The sequence below is a fragment of the Phallusia mammillata genome, chromosome 6 (assembly GCF_965637545.1).
Source record: "Phallusia mammillata chromosome 6, kaPhaMamm4.hap1.1, whole genome shotgun sequence".
Taxonomy (NCBI): Eukaryota; Metazoa; Chordata; class Ascidiacea; order Phlebobranchia; family Ascidiidae; genus Phallusia; species Phallusia mammillata.
The window spans coordinates 5593737-5610905 of record NC_137257.1 but is presented as its reverse complement, the minus strand read 5'-3'; the positions used below and the strand labels follow the sequence as shown (position 1 = coordinate 5610905).

Sequence of the window (17169 nt, the reverse complement as noted above, 5' to 3'; positions counted from 1 at the left end):
CGTTCAGGATATTTTGTCACAATCGTGCAAAACGGTAGAACGGCCTGCTGAAAGTTGTGTACAGTGATTGGTATAATTGGGAATGGAATTTACAGCCTTGTTTCACGCGATGGAAGGATTTTGTGACGCATTTTTACGCTCATGCATGACGTTTGCTACTTAAGATGTCAAAAAAAGTATTTTTAGCTACATAAGGGGTAAATTTCGCAGCTCAATTATTGTAAAATGCTGTCATGCTATACCCAAACTCAATGCAATTATTTCCAGTTATTTTCTCAGTACAGATTTTTGCGGCCCTGCATTGCAACCATAAAATATGCACAAACAGGAGCTGCTGATTTTTTACAAGGTAATTACCGGAAATATATACTTCATGCACTTCACAATGGTGCACAGATTAAAGAGTCAATTTATTTTCCTGGTCCATCAATCATAAGGAGAGTCGCGTGGCAAAAAGATCTAATCGCAATCGAATGTTTTCAGGTTACACTTGTACAAAAACAGCCTTAACACATGTACACTAACTCTTAAAACAACAACGGCCTGATCTCGTGTTTATTTGGATAACAGAGGCCATTATTTCGTCACAGCGTGCTCGCTCGAGCGTGAAAATAGCAACAAATAGTAAAAACATGAAAGTCCGTTACATTTTTCAATCTGTATTTGCAAATTTTGTATCGCTTTATATAGGTAATGCCAGTTTGCAAAATCAAAACAGTTGCGTTTATAAATACACGCTTGCATTTTGTTGTGACAAACTTATAGTCAACTTTGCAAGCTTATAGCCTATACCTCTCAGGAAAGTACATCAATACAAACAAAATCTAATAAATAACTTAATAAATAACCCACTAGTGTTGTGAGGTCAAAACAGGGGTCAAACAACATTGTATATCTAATTTAATTCACTGGTAGGAAAGAAATAACATCAAATTGTTTTGTTTTCGTATTAAAGTGAAACAAACACTTCGTTCTAAAGCAACAATCCAAAGACCTTCACAACATTTTGACGTCATAGACGATCAGTTCACAATTAGATGAAGTTGTTTTGATAAACCTGTGAGCTTCCTTTATTGATAATATACAATGATGATTGGCAGGTTTGAACTCTTTGCAGACGAACCACTGTATTTTTAGCTCACTCAGGAAAAATTTGGTTTCAATAATAATTAGATTTACAAAATTTTTCTTAACAGTTATTTTTTATATTATTTTTTGTGGTTGAACTTAAACGAGCGGCGTTTTGTTGAAATTCATTTTAAATGTGTGTTCTGGACGCATTGCAAAATGTCAATTATTATCAGAAATTGCTGGTAACATTATAGATAGATTCCCAAATGAAAGTTATCCAACTATAACACCTTTCATTTATCCTCAGCAGGTCTTTAAATGTTCACACAAAAATATCAAGCAAAATATTTCCAAAACAAAAAGTGACATTGCACATTAAATGATATCATCAGTTGGTAAGAAGTTGGAGTGACTAGAAAATTGACGAGGTTAATTTTGACGAGTCGGGCAGGCGTTTTTTGATGAGATAACATCAAGTTCGAGCAGCAGACCTCGGCATAACTCATCGTTGTTGATATCGTGTTACTCATGCCCGTTAGCAAAGCCACCTGCCGTAGTTTCCTTCTTGTTCGCCGTCCTTTGTAAAAAAACGTTTCTTGGACCACAAACGGGTTTGGACGAAGCAACCGATATAGGGGTATTTCCCTCAATAAGTCTGCCGGCTTGGGCAATTTAATTTTTCTACGCAGTTCAGGTTGCAACGATTGAAACTTGTCGTCTATTGTTACATACCAAACATTCCAAGTTTGGTCAGTAAATAGCATAACTATCATTAGATGATCGTGTAGTGTTTGCAAATTACATTTTCTGCATCGAAAAAAACTTAAAAACTTAATAAAGAATATTATGACCCAAATAGACGTAAAAAGAGGCATGCTTTATAATTCGAACGTTTCGGCAAACGCTTATGCCATCATCAGTGATATGAGTGGCCACATCAGTTACTACCGTTTATAACTCCCTGAGTCGCATGAAAGATGGATAAAAGGTGAAAAAAACGAAACAAAAATCTTTCGATTTTGCGTGAAAATTGCTACCCCAAATTCCTAACCTTTCATTAAACCGGGTGCGATGCTGTCTTGGTGATGTATAAATGGGCATTGTCGCGAATAACACAGTTTGTCAATTAACGTCGGCGCTTTTTATTTCACTCGCCAAGGCGCTGTCACGTGATGTCGCATCCCGGGGCTGATAAGAAATCAACCAATGACGTTTGGTCTAGCATTTCGTCCTATGCTGATTGGCATCGCGCGTCATATACACAAATGACAATGCTCATTATTACATCATTTAGCCATGCAATGACGCCATAGTCATAAAAATCGCGTTTTCAGTGAATAATCACTTCGTTTGATGCGCTTGGCGCTTGTGGCATTGTGATGTCATATTTAGCCTCATTCCAAATTATTTCAAAGTGGAAAAAGGCCGGAATAAGATAGTGGAAAAAAGCTGCTTTTTACGTTAATTAATGATGTGTTTTTACTAAATTTCGATCAATTTAGTTGAACTTTATTGTCAATGTTATATAACTGCGTTATTGTCTCCATAGTAACAAAACACTGATGTACCATACAAACAACGCGCACAAATTATTTCACAGCCCAAAATTTCAAGGCGTCACTGCGACCCGCAGCAGAAACCCCAAACTTACAATTGTGACATCACAATGCTTAAGCTCAGTGCGATTTTATCGTGTGAATGGAGGTAAAGTTGCAGCGGTGTAAGGTGATAGGGCAGTTAGAGGGAATCGAATCGTTATTACTTGCCACGCAAGAAGCCTTCAGGGCGAAAGCACCACTAGCGTGAAACTTTGCAGCATTTACTTTCCACGTTTATTTACTTCACCTTGAATGAGAATGTCGAAATATATAAGATCAATAACAAACGTAATTAAATTTACAAAGAATCGATAAAAAATGTATCTATCGTTTTTATGTGACACTTGTTTCGCACCTTTTTTATCAATCTTTTACGTGACTTAAGTGGATATAAACAGGTGTAACTGATGAGGCCCTTCATATCACTGATGATGGCATGGGCATTTGCCGAAACGCTTGAACAATATAGCATGTCGCTTTTTACGTCTATTTGGGCCGTTATTTTCATATTTGTTTTTCTGTTTCAAGCTGTTTTTATTGTTTCACATTTTTAATGACTACGCGAATAGTTATGTTGAAGTAAAACTGTCCCGTTAGCTAAAAATATTAACCAAAATGTATTGGGAACTACTGGTTAATATCCATTAACCACGACATTATGACAAACTTATTTTCAGTTCCATGCTGTTATCATGGGTTTACGTTAACAGCCCTTGACCAAAAAAGATTGGAAAAGACCGGTTTGTAACGAAAAAACACGGGCCCAAAGTATAGTCCCATTTACAAACATATAGTTAAGGTTGCCTTACAGTTTACAGAAAACAAGAAAACGACAGTTTAAGGTGGGCAGAAACCGGCTTGAAAACACCGTACCTTCTGTCCTTGCTACAGCGAGCTTTGGTGTCGTTTTCAGTCAGTTTCAACAATTCTGATTAAGAAATCGAATACATGGCCCCGCCCAAACCCAGCCGTGCTCCCTATCTCGACATGTAAGGGCCGCCCCTTCTAACAAGAATTTCATTGCTCCACAATACACTGCTTGTGATGTAAAGTCTTGGGGCCGACAAACCATTTCGACTCCCAACTGTCTTTACACAAAACAGTTCAATGAAAGGCCTGCGCACGACCTAATCAGTTTTCTATCACATTTTGCCCTCCCTCGTAGCTCGGCTGCGGCGAATAATTGAAAAAGTTGATCTTTAGCACCACCTAGTGTCTGTTCTGGCGACTGTTTGGGAAATCGAATTCGTGAACAGACTTAAACCATGTGAAGGAGATGTTATAAACTACAAGTCATCATGAAAAACATTTTCCGTTTTGCGCAATTTAAATAAGTAATAAGTGCGTCGGACGTGGGAAATAAATTGCAAGAGGCAACTAAAAAATAGTTGATTAGGTTGAAAAGTTGATAAACATTACATGAAGGATCTTTCCCGCGAAGATTAGGCATTATATGCCGACGATCACTGATTATATGTGTAATTTTCTGGAGAATAATTGACAAAGCAACAGTGCTTCTTAAAATCAGATTCTATTCGAATAAGAGCGACAGATGATGCCCATATGGGTGATATAAATATCGTTTTACACTATTTGTTGACAGATTCTGATTTGGAAGCGCTGTTGCTTCGTCAAATATTCCTACAAGTTGACAAAAGGGTATCAATTAACAATTTTTGCTTTTAATATGAGTTTTAAGGTATCATATCCTGTTTAGAAATAAAAGCAGTTTCCTTGAAAACCAATATATAACAACCGCGCTAAAAAGTAATTTGAAAATAACGGCCGCAAAAATTAAACTGAGCTAACTTTTTAGAATTTCATGAAATTGTTGCCGTCGCTTTGAACCGCAAAACGGAAACCCCTTTACCCTTTACCTATGGGTGACAGGGATCTGTTAGCGAAGAATGAGCTGTCGGGTGAGTTTACCCATGAGGCAAAGTGATTCACCCATGGGTGGAAACAATTCGCATGTTTTGTCGAACCCCGAAAAATCGTTACCCACTTTATGCCTCCGGGCGCCACGCGCCAGACGGTTGGGGCTACATTTGTGGGTAAATGGGGCAGAACGGGGGTGGTTTTGTGTCGGACCCCGGGTGAAAAGAATAGGAAGTGTTAAAAATAATGCGAAAAAATAATCTGGCGCCATTTCAATTTTATTTACACTCGCGCGAGAAAAGTGTTGAATAGCAATTAATACATTTTTCGTAAAATATCTCACAACGACTCTTTTGCAAGCTTGTGGATCTTTCGTGGTCTAAATTGGTTTCTAATTTACAATAACCACACTTTCAAGTTTAATTATCTTTTAACACAAAGTTTTAAAAAAGTTTAAGACTATAGAAAAATTATAATTTTTTTATTTGATGTTTTATCTTGTGGTTTGAAATATGTATACCACGATATTCACCGACAGATTTCGTTAGGAAATTGTTGTCTATTCTTAAGACTACAGAAATAAAATAAAAAAGTAAATAAAAAGTTTAAAGCAGATAAAAGTTTGAATGAATTTGCGCAAGGCATTTTGTAGTACAAAAAATGTATAAAGTCAGTTTTCTACATTGCCTCAATTAGCCTACCAACTTTTTTCTCATAAAATCTCAATACAATTTCATGAGTTTGGAAACGATTGTTTCAAGGATGAAATCAGTTAGCTTTAGTATCAAGAACAAATATATTTTGCTTATGCAATCATCTTCAGTGTCTAAAAAGGCAACACAGAAGGAATTACGATTTTATGATTTTATGCTTCTAATAGCTCCAACAAGAAATCGATTCAAAACAACGTTAAGAAATTTGTCTCCAAATTGGGGAACACCTTGAAACGTGACATGTCACGGGACAAAACGCAACCAGGCAACTTTCGACTGCTGTCGAAAGTTTTCAGCTCATCTAACTGTCACGGGTGGCTTTTTCATTTCAATCGTATCGGCGCCCACTCGAATCGCGTTCAATTCTGGAACATTATCAATCGACGCCCGTCATTTGTCTCTACGCGATGGACAATCGAACACCGCGCAATGATGTTCCTTTATTCGCCCCTGAGCCCCTCATTCTATCGTCGGGCCCCTATTCCAAGCGCGAAAGTACCAATATCGCGCCCCCTAAACGATCTTATTGTCACGTCACAATTGTCATTTCCCGTTGACGGATTGTTTGTTTTCGTTGCCAGTTTGGCGACTGTGACGGAATAAAGGCGCGTGTCACACGTAAGTTTTCTATTCATTCCAGCGAGAATCTCTACTTATTGCGACAAACAAGCGTCCGTTTGAGCGACAATTTACCCGCTGCGACGGTTTTTAACGGAAAGTTGCCGAACTTTTTGACGGAAAGACCGTTGAGAATTTTCCACGAAGCGTTTTGCGTGAACTTTTTCAACCAATGCTGAAAAAAATATTTTAATTCAGATATTAAATATTAGTGAACGATTTTGCTATATTTATGAGTGTTGGACATTTGGTGACGTTATACATACGGGACATTTGATGACGTCACACACTTGGATATTTTATGACGTCATATAAACAGGGGCAGATTCCTGCTGCTGCTACACGTTATGCAATCTAAGTTTGTCTTTATAAATCCGAAAAACTAAAATGTTTATTTATTTATTTCCAAACACAATAGCGATGTATAGACGCAGGTAGAAGGCCAATTCACAGTGATGTAACAAACATAACACAATGTGTACTGTGACACAACAATGACCTGAATCAATCCGGAATTAGGCACTCAGATTTTTCCATTACTTCAGCCTAAACCGTACGTTTTGGGGATGTTATCCTTTTTTGCAATAATAACAATGTAAATACAGATTTCGCAATATTACATGTATAAAATAAAAAGAGTGAAACAAAAATATTTTTACCAACACATTTCTCTTTGGTGTCACCTAGCGGTTAAGGTACATTGTTAGAATCCTTCTTGTTTACTCACAAAATTACCATGACCTAACCCTTTCAACAATGCTACAACTTTGCCATAAGTCTTCTGAACAAAACAAATGTTTCCCGAAGTCTTTTTTGTAAACATTGTTTCCAATAAGTTTAATGACGATTATAACGACCTAAATAAACAAAAAAATCATTACCTTAGGCTTAGGTCATGGTAAACTTTTAAACAGATATAGTGTCCGCCTATACTGTTTTATTGTTTCCAATACTTTGAGGTAACTATAAGAATTTAATCAGATTTGAAAAAAATGGTCAAAACTGAATGAAAGATCAGGGAAGCACTGTATGGTATAGAAGGATTAAGACTCAAGTCTTTATTCCGTGGTAAGGAGAACGTTTGAGTGTTTCCAGGAAAAATTCTTCGTCCTCCAGAAAATCCCGATCCTACATAAAACAAAAAAAAAAACACTTTCTGGTCTCTCTTTTAGTCACTTGGTGACGCGCAAGGGCTATACATGGTCGTGACGTCAAAAATTAAACACAACAACTTTTATTACGTCACAGTAAGGCAGATTTTTTAGACTTACTTTGTCTGCTGCATGTTTCCATAGCACCGCGTTTGCGTCAGCGGTGGGCACGACTGGCGTCACAGAAGCACTGAGTTTTACCGGCGTGACGTCATACTGCTGACGTTGCTCTGACGCAATGGGGGACGCCCCTGGATTTGTAGTTCGTTGTGTAAATCGAGGCGCGTCTAAACGTTCGTGAACTAAAAGCTTTCGTTCCTGGAAACGAATGAACTTTAGTGAAATGCAACCACTACGTTTTTTCCACACTTATAATAAAAGTTGTACAATAAAGAAATATAAATTCATAGGTTGGTATTTGACATGTTTTAAACCTAAATTATAACGTAATCGAATAATTGCACATTATTTTCGTAGATTTCCTGACAAAAAAGGAAAAAAAGTGCCATTGCAAAATTTTTGCACAACAATCGTATTGAATTTAAATATTGTTCAATTTTGTTGACTTAAAAAATCCCAGTAAATTGTGGGAATCATTCCTTATTATATTGCAATTTCGTAACGATTTTAACCTTTCATATCATATGCCACAAATTTGGAAACATTTATTTCCAGGTTAAAAACAGTAAACCACGGTTAAACCGGATTCAGTTAATCCGGATCTTCGCCTAATTCGAACAAAACTTAAGGTACAAATGATTTGTAATGTGGTACGACTTGAACTAAGCCACATTGGTTAATCCAGATCTTCGCCTAATCCGGATAATTTTTTTGGCCAAACGGGTCCAGATTAACCGAGGGTTTACTTTTGCGCAGCCCGACAAGCAATTTGACCAATGACATCTACATGAAGCAATAATACTACATAAATCGTGTGGAAACATGAAAATTAAATGTCACACGAAATTTAGCACACGTACTTCGGCCAGTAATTGGCGCTGTCGAGCAAGCTCCTGAGATTGTGCGTGGATGTCACTCAAGCGTGACTGGTGTTCCCTCTCGATACGCTTGGCTTCCTGCAACGCTCGACTGCTTTCTGCGATTTTCTCAGCGTGGTGCTGTTGAAAAAAAATGTTTCGTTCCTTGTTTGGGTATCATTAATTGCTCAGCTTAATCTAATAGTATCTGTTATGTGTACTTATACAAAAATTGCACTGGTTTCCTTTTATTTGATTCTTTCTTTTTATATCTTTGAGATGAATATACATTCATAACTGGGATGAGCCCTGAAGCGTCCATGCAGACCAGCGATCATGGCACGCTCATATATAAATCACAGTAAGCCAGGCCTATTAAATGCTATACACCGAAACAGCCGGTCACCAAGCACTCCCATATGGCAAGGCACAGACTAGAAAACTGCGGTGGGATTCGAACGAACCCACCACAGGAGCCGGGACTCCTTGGTGAACGGCTGATTTGGATGACAACTTCAATGTGTCTGGCGTACTATATTTAGACTGATAATGTCATTTGATAATTGTGGCGAAATTGACATTTTGATACATTGTCTAAAAACTTCAGCTGTTTTGAGAGCTTTAATATTTCTGATATGTCATATTTTAAATGATAAAAAAAAAAAAATATTCCAACCTCCTGTTGTTCTTTGACATCTTTTTCCATCTTCATCACCACCTGTCTCCGCTCCTCCAGCTCCCTCTCCTCCTTCCTCATCAAATCGCTCTTCCGATCCGACTCCGACTTTTCAGCATTCAACCTCGCCTCCAGTGCAGACATACGTTCCGACCTTCCAGCTAACGAAGCCCGCTCTCGTGCGAGCTCTTCCGCCGCGTTTCGACGCTCAACCTCCCGCTGCGACATTCGTTCCGACTCGGCCGCTCTAGCTTCCTCCAATGCACGAGCCGTTGCTCGCATCTCTTCGTCTTTCCTTGCAAAACGGTCTCTCTCTTCGCGAGCTTCTCGCTGAAACGCTTGCTGAAGCTCCAACGCTTCGTTCTGTAACGAATATACGGTTTTTATTTGGAATTTTGGGGGGAAAAAGAAAACTAGGTATGTGAAGTCTGCAAGAGAAATTATGTAAGTAGACCCACAAAAATATTTTTAGTTTGTCTTTTTTTGTATCAGATTTTAGAAAATATAAGCCATACAACCAGACCAGTGCTTGGTAGAGTTACTAACACCTTAATTCACGACAGACCCACGCGCTGAAATATTTAATTTAGCAGTTAAAGAGGGATAAAGCTAGGAAAGAAAAATTTTGAAGTTTTTTTTTAACCATAAAAATCTTACATGGGCCTTTCTGCTTTGCTCTCTCTCAAGCGCCACCTGCTGAAACATCTGTCTTTTCTCGCTTTCCAACGAAGCTTGGGCAACCTGAAGTTTGTTTTGCTCCACCTAGCGGGAAAACACGTCGTCAAAACCATTATTGATTGACACAAGAAAAATGAACCCACCTGCATCGCGTATTGTAGTTCCTCGAATTTTCTGTTAATTTCACTCGCGACCACTTCCATTCTGTAAAAGATGATAAAGTAAATCAGAGTATGCCCGACTTATTAAAGTCTGGTGCACTATGATGTGTGTGTGCCGTGAGCGCTGGTCTGCATTAACGCCTTAGGACTGACCCAACTATTGAATTTATGTTTATCTTAACAGATGATAAAATAGTAAGTAGGATTGCTTTAGGATCACAAGGTTGAGGGTTCGAATCCGGTCTCAATCTATAAAGCGTAAAATACCAAAAGTGACCTTTTTGGTAACCCGCCTCAATAAAAAACGCAACCCGCAACTAGGGATAAAAACCCGCGACTCGATATCGAAAACCAGAAATAGTAAAAAAGAAGAAAAATGCCAACATGAAGCACAAACCTTGTTGCGGTTTGCTGTAGCACAGTGTGCGACTCAGCGTTGCTTCTTTGCATTGCTTGCATCTGCGCTTGAATCGCTGTAGAACATAAACCAATATATCAGTTTCTAGACTTGTACGAATGTTGTTGATGCCATAAATAAACACTCACTCGCTTGCATCTTGTTACTGGAGGTTGCCATGGTTTCGGATTGCTGAGTAATGACGTGAAACGCTGAGTCATACTTCGCCGCGAGTTTCTGCAACAGCTGGATGGCGCTGTCGAGCTTTTCCGTGGTTTCACCAACATTTCTATAGATAGTGGTGCCTTTATCGCCATTTTGAATAACTCGAATTGAAACAAAAGAATTGTAATAACTTAACGTTAAACATGCTAACCTGTAAGACAGTAAATGTGACTTTTTTGATCAATGCTTGTATTTTTTTAATGTAAGACAGTGGTTCCCAACCTTTTTTTAACGCGACCCAAATACTTACCAAAATTTCGTTAAGTGTTTTTTCGCGACCCATGGACATGTTATTTTAATTGTATTTTTATCTGTAAATTAAGAAAGCTTTTTGAAAATTGCTACGTCAGTTTAGCAAATCAATAAGCTTATGACGAACAAATGCTGTTGTTTTTTTCGACCAAACATTTTCATTCAGCCCGAACTAGGAGCTGAATCGAAGCATTATTAGCCAGACAACGATCAACTGTGAAGTGATGGAATTATAATTGGGCAACAATTTAAAGTATTGGGAAATATTAAAATAACGCCACAAGCCGAAGTCAAAAAGTAGATGCTCATACTGTCACTAAAACAGGCGACCCAACAGAATGTTCAGGCGACCCAACTTTGGGTCGCGACCCATAGGTTGGGAAACACTGATGTATGGATTGTGGTCTCATTTTGTTTTACATTTTTTTTCGTATTTATGTCGATTTACAAAGTGTGTAGCCTCTACGTTAATAGTTTTAGTTGGAGGGCCTTATTACATGCAAGTACTTTATGTGTTCAATGCATTTGCTCGTTTATTTACCACCCAACAACTAACAAACGATATGAACGTGTTCCTGCCTTTTATAACAATTTTGTATGTTTAGCATTGAAATTGTTGGTGCAGTTGAATGAAAAAAAATGTTCTACTTTAAACACACCTGGTGATCTGAGAAGAGTTCTTTATAGTGTCGATTTCTTGAGCGTGTGTCTTCTTCAATCTTGTCATCTGCAAATCATAATCGTGTCTGGTTTCTTCCAGCGCTTTCAGATGAAACTCGCGCAATCTGCATACAAAAAAACAATAATTTAGATAAACAATTTACGTTCAAATTTCAGCCTCGCCCCTAATCAGGAATTGCCAGATAAATTTTCCCGCGTAAAATTTCCCGTGTGTCGACTTTGTCAAATTGAGCACACATATGAAACTGCAAAACGGGTCAAAGTGATTTGGAGAAGCCAATCTGGGCAATACCAAGTCCTCCCAAAAGAGTTTCATTACCTTTTGATTTCATCCTGTTCGGCGAGGTCCCTCCCAGCCGCTTCTCTCGCATGCTCACGTGACTGCTCTCTCACTGCGTCCAACCTCGCCGCATAGGATTCTTTGATACTCTCCAGCTCTCGTTCTGAGCGATTGCGAACCTCGGCCAGTGAATGTTGCAGCAACTGCAAGAATGACCTTGATTACAATTGTTTCTAATCTGGCAGACTTTACTTGAATTTAAGAAGCGTGTGCAAAACAAAACTTTGCTCTCGGTTACTTAAGGCGAAGTTAGAACTTGGGTTACTTAAGGTCAGGAAAAAACTCGGGCAACGTAAGGTCACGATAAAACAGGGGTTTCTTTATCTCACGCCAAAGTTTACACGAGGTAAATATAAATTGAACGGTTACTTGAGGTCAAGATCACGCAGGGGTTACTTGAGGTCAAAATCACGCAGGGGTTACTTGAGGTCAAAACAAAGTTGGAGTTTAGTTAGGCTTTTGTCAAGACGTTAGGTAAAGACAGTAAAGGTTACTCGAGGTCAACATGAAGGTGAGGTTACTTGGTGTCATACCTCAACCCTTCCATCATAAGTCTGTTGAGTCAGCTCCAAGTCGGCGCGAAAACCGAGCTGGGTTTCATGCAAGAGCGCCCTCATGTGTTCGAGTTGAGATTCGAGAGATTGAATTTTTGTGTTTGAGGTCGAGGATACTTGTCTGGTGGGCTGACTCCCAGCAGATGGTAGCTGGATATCTAAAACAAAGTTATAAACGATACCTTGAAGATTAAAAACGACGTGTTGCTCTCTGCGTTTCTAGAATTTTGATTAGAAGTCTTGGCGTTTATTTTCTTTGCCCTTATCATGTCGTCGTTGCGGTTTTTCGTTTTGTTTATTGTGATTTTTTTTACTTTTAGAGGATTATTACCCGGATGAAGGCGACCTGAATAGGATCAATTTTATAAACCTAAAACAGAAGGACTTAATGATTGTTCAAGGCGTCAAAGTCAATGTGTTGTGGGTCTTTTGTGATCAATCCTACATTGAGTTGCCAAAATGATCGACTGTTTCGCGCCTTGTGCTCACAAGGTTGTAGGTTCTAATCCCATCTCAGTCACTTGTGTTTTTCTCAACAAAAATCTTAAACTGCATTGCTCTAACCCAAAAGACCTAATGGTTGCACTAAAATGATGGCACAAATTAGAAAAAAATCCCGAAAAGTCAATGATTCAACTGACTTGTAACAAACAGGCAGCTCGACGGCGGACTCATTGTGAGCTTAACGCATTCAGGTGTTGCCCGCCCATCCAAATGAAACGAACAAATACAAAGTTTAAATTTAAAATGACAATCAGCCAACCTCGTGCATCGAAATTTCGAATGGGAATTTTTTCTCTCCGTGGTTGAGTGATTGTGACATCATCATGATTACGTGATCGGGTTGGCGTTCGGTTTACTTGTTTTGGAGTGGAGGATTCGAGTTCGTCAAGTATATTTGCCTCCGAAACATGTTGAGATAGCTTTGCTGGTGTAGAAGGCTTGCTACAATAACAAAAATAATAATTGCAACTTATAATTACTAAATCATCTTTCTTTTCATTTTTTTGTGATACTTTTTGTATTTTTTAATTGGTACTACTAGAATTGAAATAAAATCGTCGATGTGTTTGTGCTGCACCCTTTCTTTCGGCGCCTGAAACTATCCAACAGGGTATCTTTTCCTATTGAACCCCACCCTCTTTCCCTAACACGGGTGGTTAGCTTTTAGGTCCCAACTCAACTGGTTCTACCAACGTTGCCCCCCAGTCTCGATGTCCCAATGCACCAACCTCACCCTCTATGTGAGTCCCTGCCATACAACGCTTGTAGAAACGGTGTAGCTGCAGCGCGTTTACAATCTACCCACCAATTGTGCCCTCTAATTGGTTGCACTTTATAACGTCTCAACGTTGCGCAGCTATTTCCTGCTTAGTGAATATTTTTGCTCAACTGTGTTGCTACGATTTGTTTCACCCCGCGAAATAAACTCAACTCAACTTTTTTTTAGAAATTTGTGGCCTTGAAAAATAGCTTTGGCTCAAAATAAGGCAAACACAAAAGTATAAAATTGAGTCCAACCTTGAGGGTTCTTGTACAGGGGCTGAAACTGCTGGTGATAATGGGGTAACCAGGGGTGGTGAACGGAACCTCGGTGGTTTCCCTTTTGCTGGAAGTGGATCCTCTGATGTAACAGAATCATTGTCTTCTCCCTGTTATTGAAATACATTTAATGCAGGATATATATTATGCACAACAAACAGTCCAAATAGCAAGCACAAAATATCTACCAGAAAGCCCTTTTCAAAAAGTATTGCAAAGCTTGCAAGTAATGTACAGATATTGTTAAGGTTTTTTGTTTTTTGGGTGGGTATACCTTGACAAGCGAATCTGCCTTTCTTGGTCTTCGGCTTACAGGAGTCGTTGCAGGTCTAAAACATCATTTTACAACATTTGCCTTTTTAATACAAAGAGCAAGCAATACTGATTAATTACATCAGGGTATAAATTGCAGTACTCCAGCTGTTGACCAAATTTGTTTGAAATAGCATTAAAATGTACAAGGGCAACATAAAAGTTTAGTGTTTGGTTGAATGTGGGAAATTTGTGGAGTAAAAAATGAAACATCAGTAACTGACCACACAGCATTGAATAATATACCTAAATTTAAACTGTAGTTTATAGATTAACTTTAACCATAGTTTGTCATTAGGTATGGAAATCTTCTAAATTTTTAATTAATTACACATTCCAATTAATTGCAAAAAAAGCTTGGCAAACAGGTGTAATTATCCCTTTGTCTGTACACAGTTAAACATAATTTATGTCATGGTGTAGATCGAATACCTTACCTTGGTTTGTCACTAAGAACAGAATCCAAATCAACTTCATCGCCAAGTCCAAGAAAATCAACCGACTTTGATTTTTCCTTAGCAGATGGGGTGGACTGTGGTCGATCTAAGAAAATATATGTTCAATGAAAAAACAAATATGTTGACCAATCAAGCAAAAACTTTCGCCATTAAAAAAGTTTACCGAAAGAAGTCTCTGAATTTGCACCATTGTCGGCCAAGAAATCAAAGAAATTATCTTTTTTCCTGCACACAAAAATAATTCAAAACATTATCATAATATTTAGCAACTTCCACAAAATACATCTATGATGGTTTTTAACAGAACTTCAAGAAAACACTGAATACAACCTACTTTGCATCACTTATTGGTTTTTGTCTTCGACCAGGAGTTCCCCCAGTACTGGAAGGTTGATATCCACCAAAAGAAACATCATCTTGTTGTGCAGGTTTAGGACTAGCTTTGGGAACTTGCTTAGCTTGGAAAGAATCTAAAATGATGGGAAAACAATGTCCAAAATGACCTTGAAATATCAACAAAATATAACATTCCACATCAGTTGTTCTTAAGGTGGCCCAGACATCTAATAGCCATTTTTTGTGAAAAAAACAAGTCAATATTATGGTAAACTTATGTGCATATTAGGGTAAAAACTTCAAGAAATGCTGTTCTACAACTTTGATTGTTGGGAATAGTGCTGTTTACCCAACCTTTTAAGAAGTTGCCATCTTTATCAAACAATGTTTTTCGTGGTTTCTCTTCTGTTTTTTTCTCTACAGGTTTCGTTGCAAGTAAATCATCTAATCGTGAGTGACTGTCATTTTCAGTTCTGCAGTAAACATATTTGTTTAATTGTCTGATCTGTTAAACACTATGATTTCTATTTTTAGTATTTGAAATGCTTACAGTTGTTTCGATGGCTTCTTTTCATCATCAAGCCCAAGAGCATCAAACACATCACTATCAGCATCAGCAAACATTGCTTCCTCAACTTCAACGGATGCTTTCTCCACTGCAAGGAACATTTCATTACACATAATCTCCTAAAACAGAGTCTAACCTCCAAAAATCAATCAATGGTCACTTAAGTACAGATGAATCCAGTCAATCTTATACTCAATTTGCCAAGCTTTTTTGCAATTAACTGGACAATGTTTTTATCAAATGGCTGAGTTTTACAGTCTCTTTTTAATCAAACAGATTATGCAACTAACCAATATGTGATTAACAATATTCCTTTGTACCTGGTTTTAACTTTTTGGGTTTTTCATTCTTTAGTGTTTCCTTGATGGGTGCAACCTTCCTTTTAGGAGGTTCATATTGAAAAGAACCATCATCATCAGAAAGAAGATCTCCCAAAGGGTCATCCAGGTCAAAATCAAGATCATCGTCTGTGATTTGTTAAAAAAAAATTAACAAACAAATTATTTCCTTTCAAGTTTTAGCATTTATTTCCACAAAATCACAGTTGTGTGAATAAACAGCGCAATAGCCATAAAATCCAATTTATTTGCATGAGCTTGTGTCTGTTTGTCATATAATGTCATATGCACTTAAACACAAAATGGCATAAAAATGATATAAAGGCAAATTTTACAATTAAATGTCGCATAGATTTACATACTCCTAGTGAAAATTAACCAAACTTTTAAAAAGCTTTACCCTTTTCTTCTTTTTTAGCATCTAGGAAACTATCATCATGAAAACTGACTCTTTTCTTCTCCCCAAATGTTGATTTCTTTATAGAACTTAAACTTGAATTCAACTGTAATATAAAATAGTAAATCAATGAACAACTGAAAGTCTTTTGGGCAGCTGAATACCAGATTTTTTTACTTGTTAATTTCACCAAAATCAGAACTGACTTTAAGAAAGCATTACACCAAAACCTTTAGTAAGCTATGTTTTGTAAGCTATTTGTCTTATTGATTTGTAATGGTTTTAAGTCCTTTGAATGTTAGTGTATTTATTTACCTGGTTGTTTTCTTTTGGTTTTACAACCCCTAAATCATCTGTTTTCTTTGACTTTTTACCCCCAAATAATTCTGCATCCAAATCATCCATATCCTAAATGCAAAAATAACTTACACAAAATGTAACATGCCATACTAGTCTGCATCAAACTTGACTTTCAAATTGCTACATGTTTTCATAGCATACAAAAATATCTTGAAAGACCAAAATTTATTACCTTTAGTGAATCAAGCAGAGCTTGAGGATCGGCATCTGACAATTGCATTGAACTTTCTTCATCACTACTATCCTGTAAAAAATGTAAAATGATACAATCACTTACAATTTGCCACCAGAAAATAAAGCAAAATAAATCTTACCATTATGTATCCAATAAATGTCAGTTTTCTGCGAACTTAAAGGGAATTAAACCACCAAATTGTCTTTCAGAAGTAAACAATTTTTCAGTTATAAATGTACAAAAAAGTTTGAGTTGTTTTTCCCTAAAAAATATAGAAAATATTGAAATAAAAGTTGTTAAAATCCAAAGTTACCGGTTAAACATTTGTTGACAATCGTTCCGCATCACTGGCGTCGTTTAGGTCACGCTTCGAAAGTCAAAAAATAGAAACAATTTACAAAATATGATTTTCTAATTTGTAATGAAAACTCCTCTTTGTAGTCAAGTAAAATGTTAAAAGTGCAATTGGTTTTTTAAAACAAAAAAAATTATCAGTTGCAACCAGAAAAAAATGGACGGTTGATAATGTTTTGATTTTTGTAAGTTATGAGATGTGAGAATATGAACACGCGAACCGCGGGAGATTTTTGACGCTTTTCCGTTTTGTTTGTGGCGTACTTTTTGTAATTCGAAAGTGATTGCGCGACTTATGTAATGTCTTTGCTCTCAATACTTTTGTCTCGTTTAAGGATGTCAAAAATTCAACCTATAGG

At 37.4% G+C, this 17169-nt stretch overlaps 1 protein-coding gene across 1 annotated transcript; it reads right to left on the bottom strand.

The window, feature by feature from the left end:
* Positions 1-6261: 6261 nt before the first annotated feature.
* LOC145233626 (fas-binding factor 1 homolog) lies at positions 6262-16721 on the bottom strand. Its single transcript, XM_080098391.1, has 24 exons — positions 16596-16721; positions 16454-16525; positions 16237-16329; positions 15925-16027; positions 15507-15653; positions 15169-15274; positions 14973-15091; positions 14617-14752; positions 14446-14507; positions 14262-14367; positions 13787-13841; positions 13492-13622; positions 12734-12915; positions 11950-12128; positions 11396-11559; positions 11055-11180; positions 10068-10207; positions 9919-9994; positions 9504-9564; positions 9340-9444; positions 8683-9045; positions 8010-8147; positions 7150-7347; positions 6262-7006 (listed from the first exon to the last, which is right to left on the bottom strand). The coding sequence occupies exons 1-24, from the start codon at positions 16596-16598 to the stop codon at positions 6929-6931; spliced, it is 2943 nt and encodes a 980-aa protein (XP_079954517.1). The 5' UTR covers positions 16599-16721; the 3' UTR covers positions 6262-6928.
* Positions 16722-17169: the final 448 nt, after the last annotated feature.

Excerpts from the sequence above, each read along its gene's own strand:
- LOC145233626 (XM_080098391.1), bottom strand. Across the intron at positions 16,028-16,236 it reads AACCAAAAGAAAACAACCAG|TTGAATTCAAGTTTAAGTTC; the intron begins GTAAATAAATAC and ends TTTATATTACAG. Across the intron at positions 15,275-15,506 it reads ACCCAAAAAGTTAAAACCAG|TGGAGAAAGCATCCGTTGAA; the intron begins GTACAAAGGAAT and ends TGTTCCTTGCAG.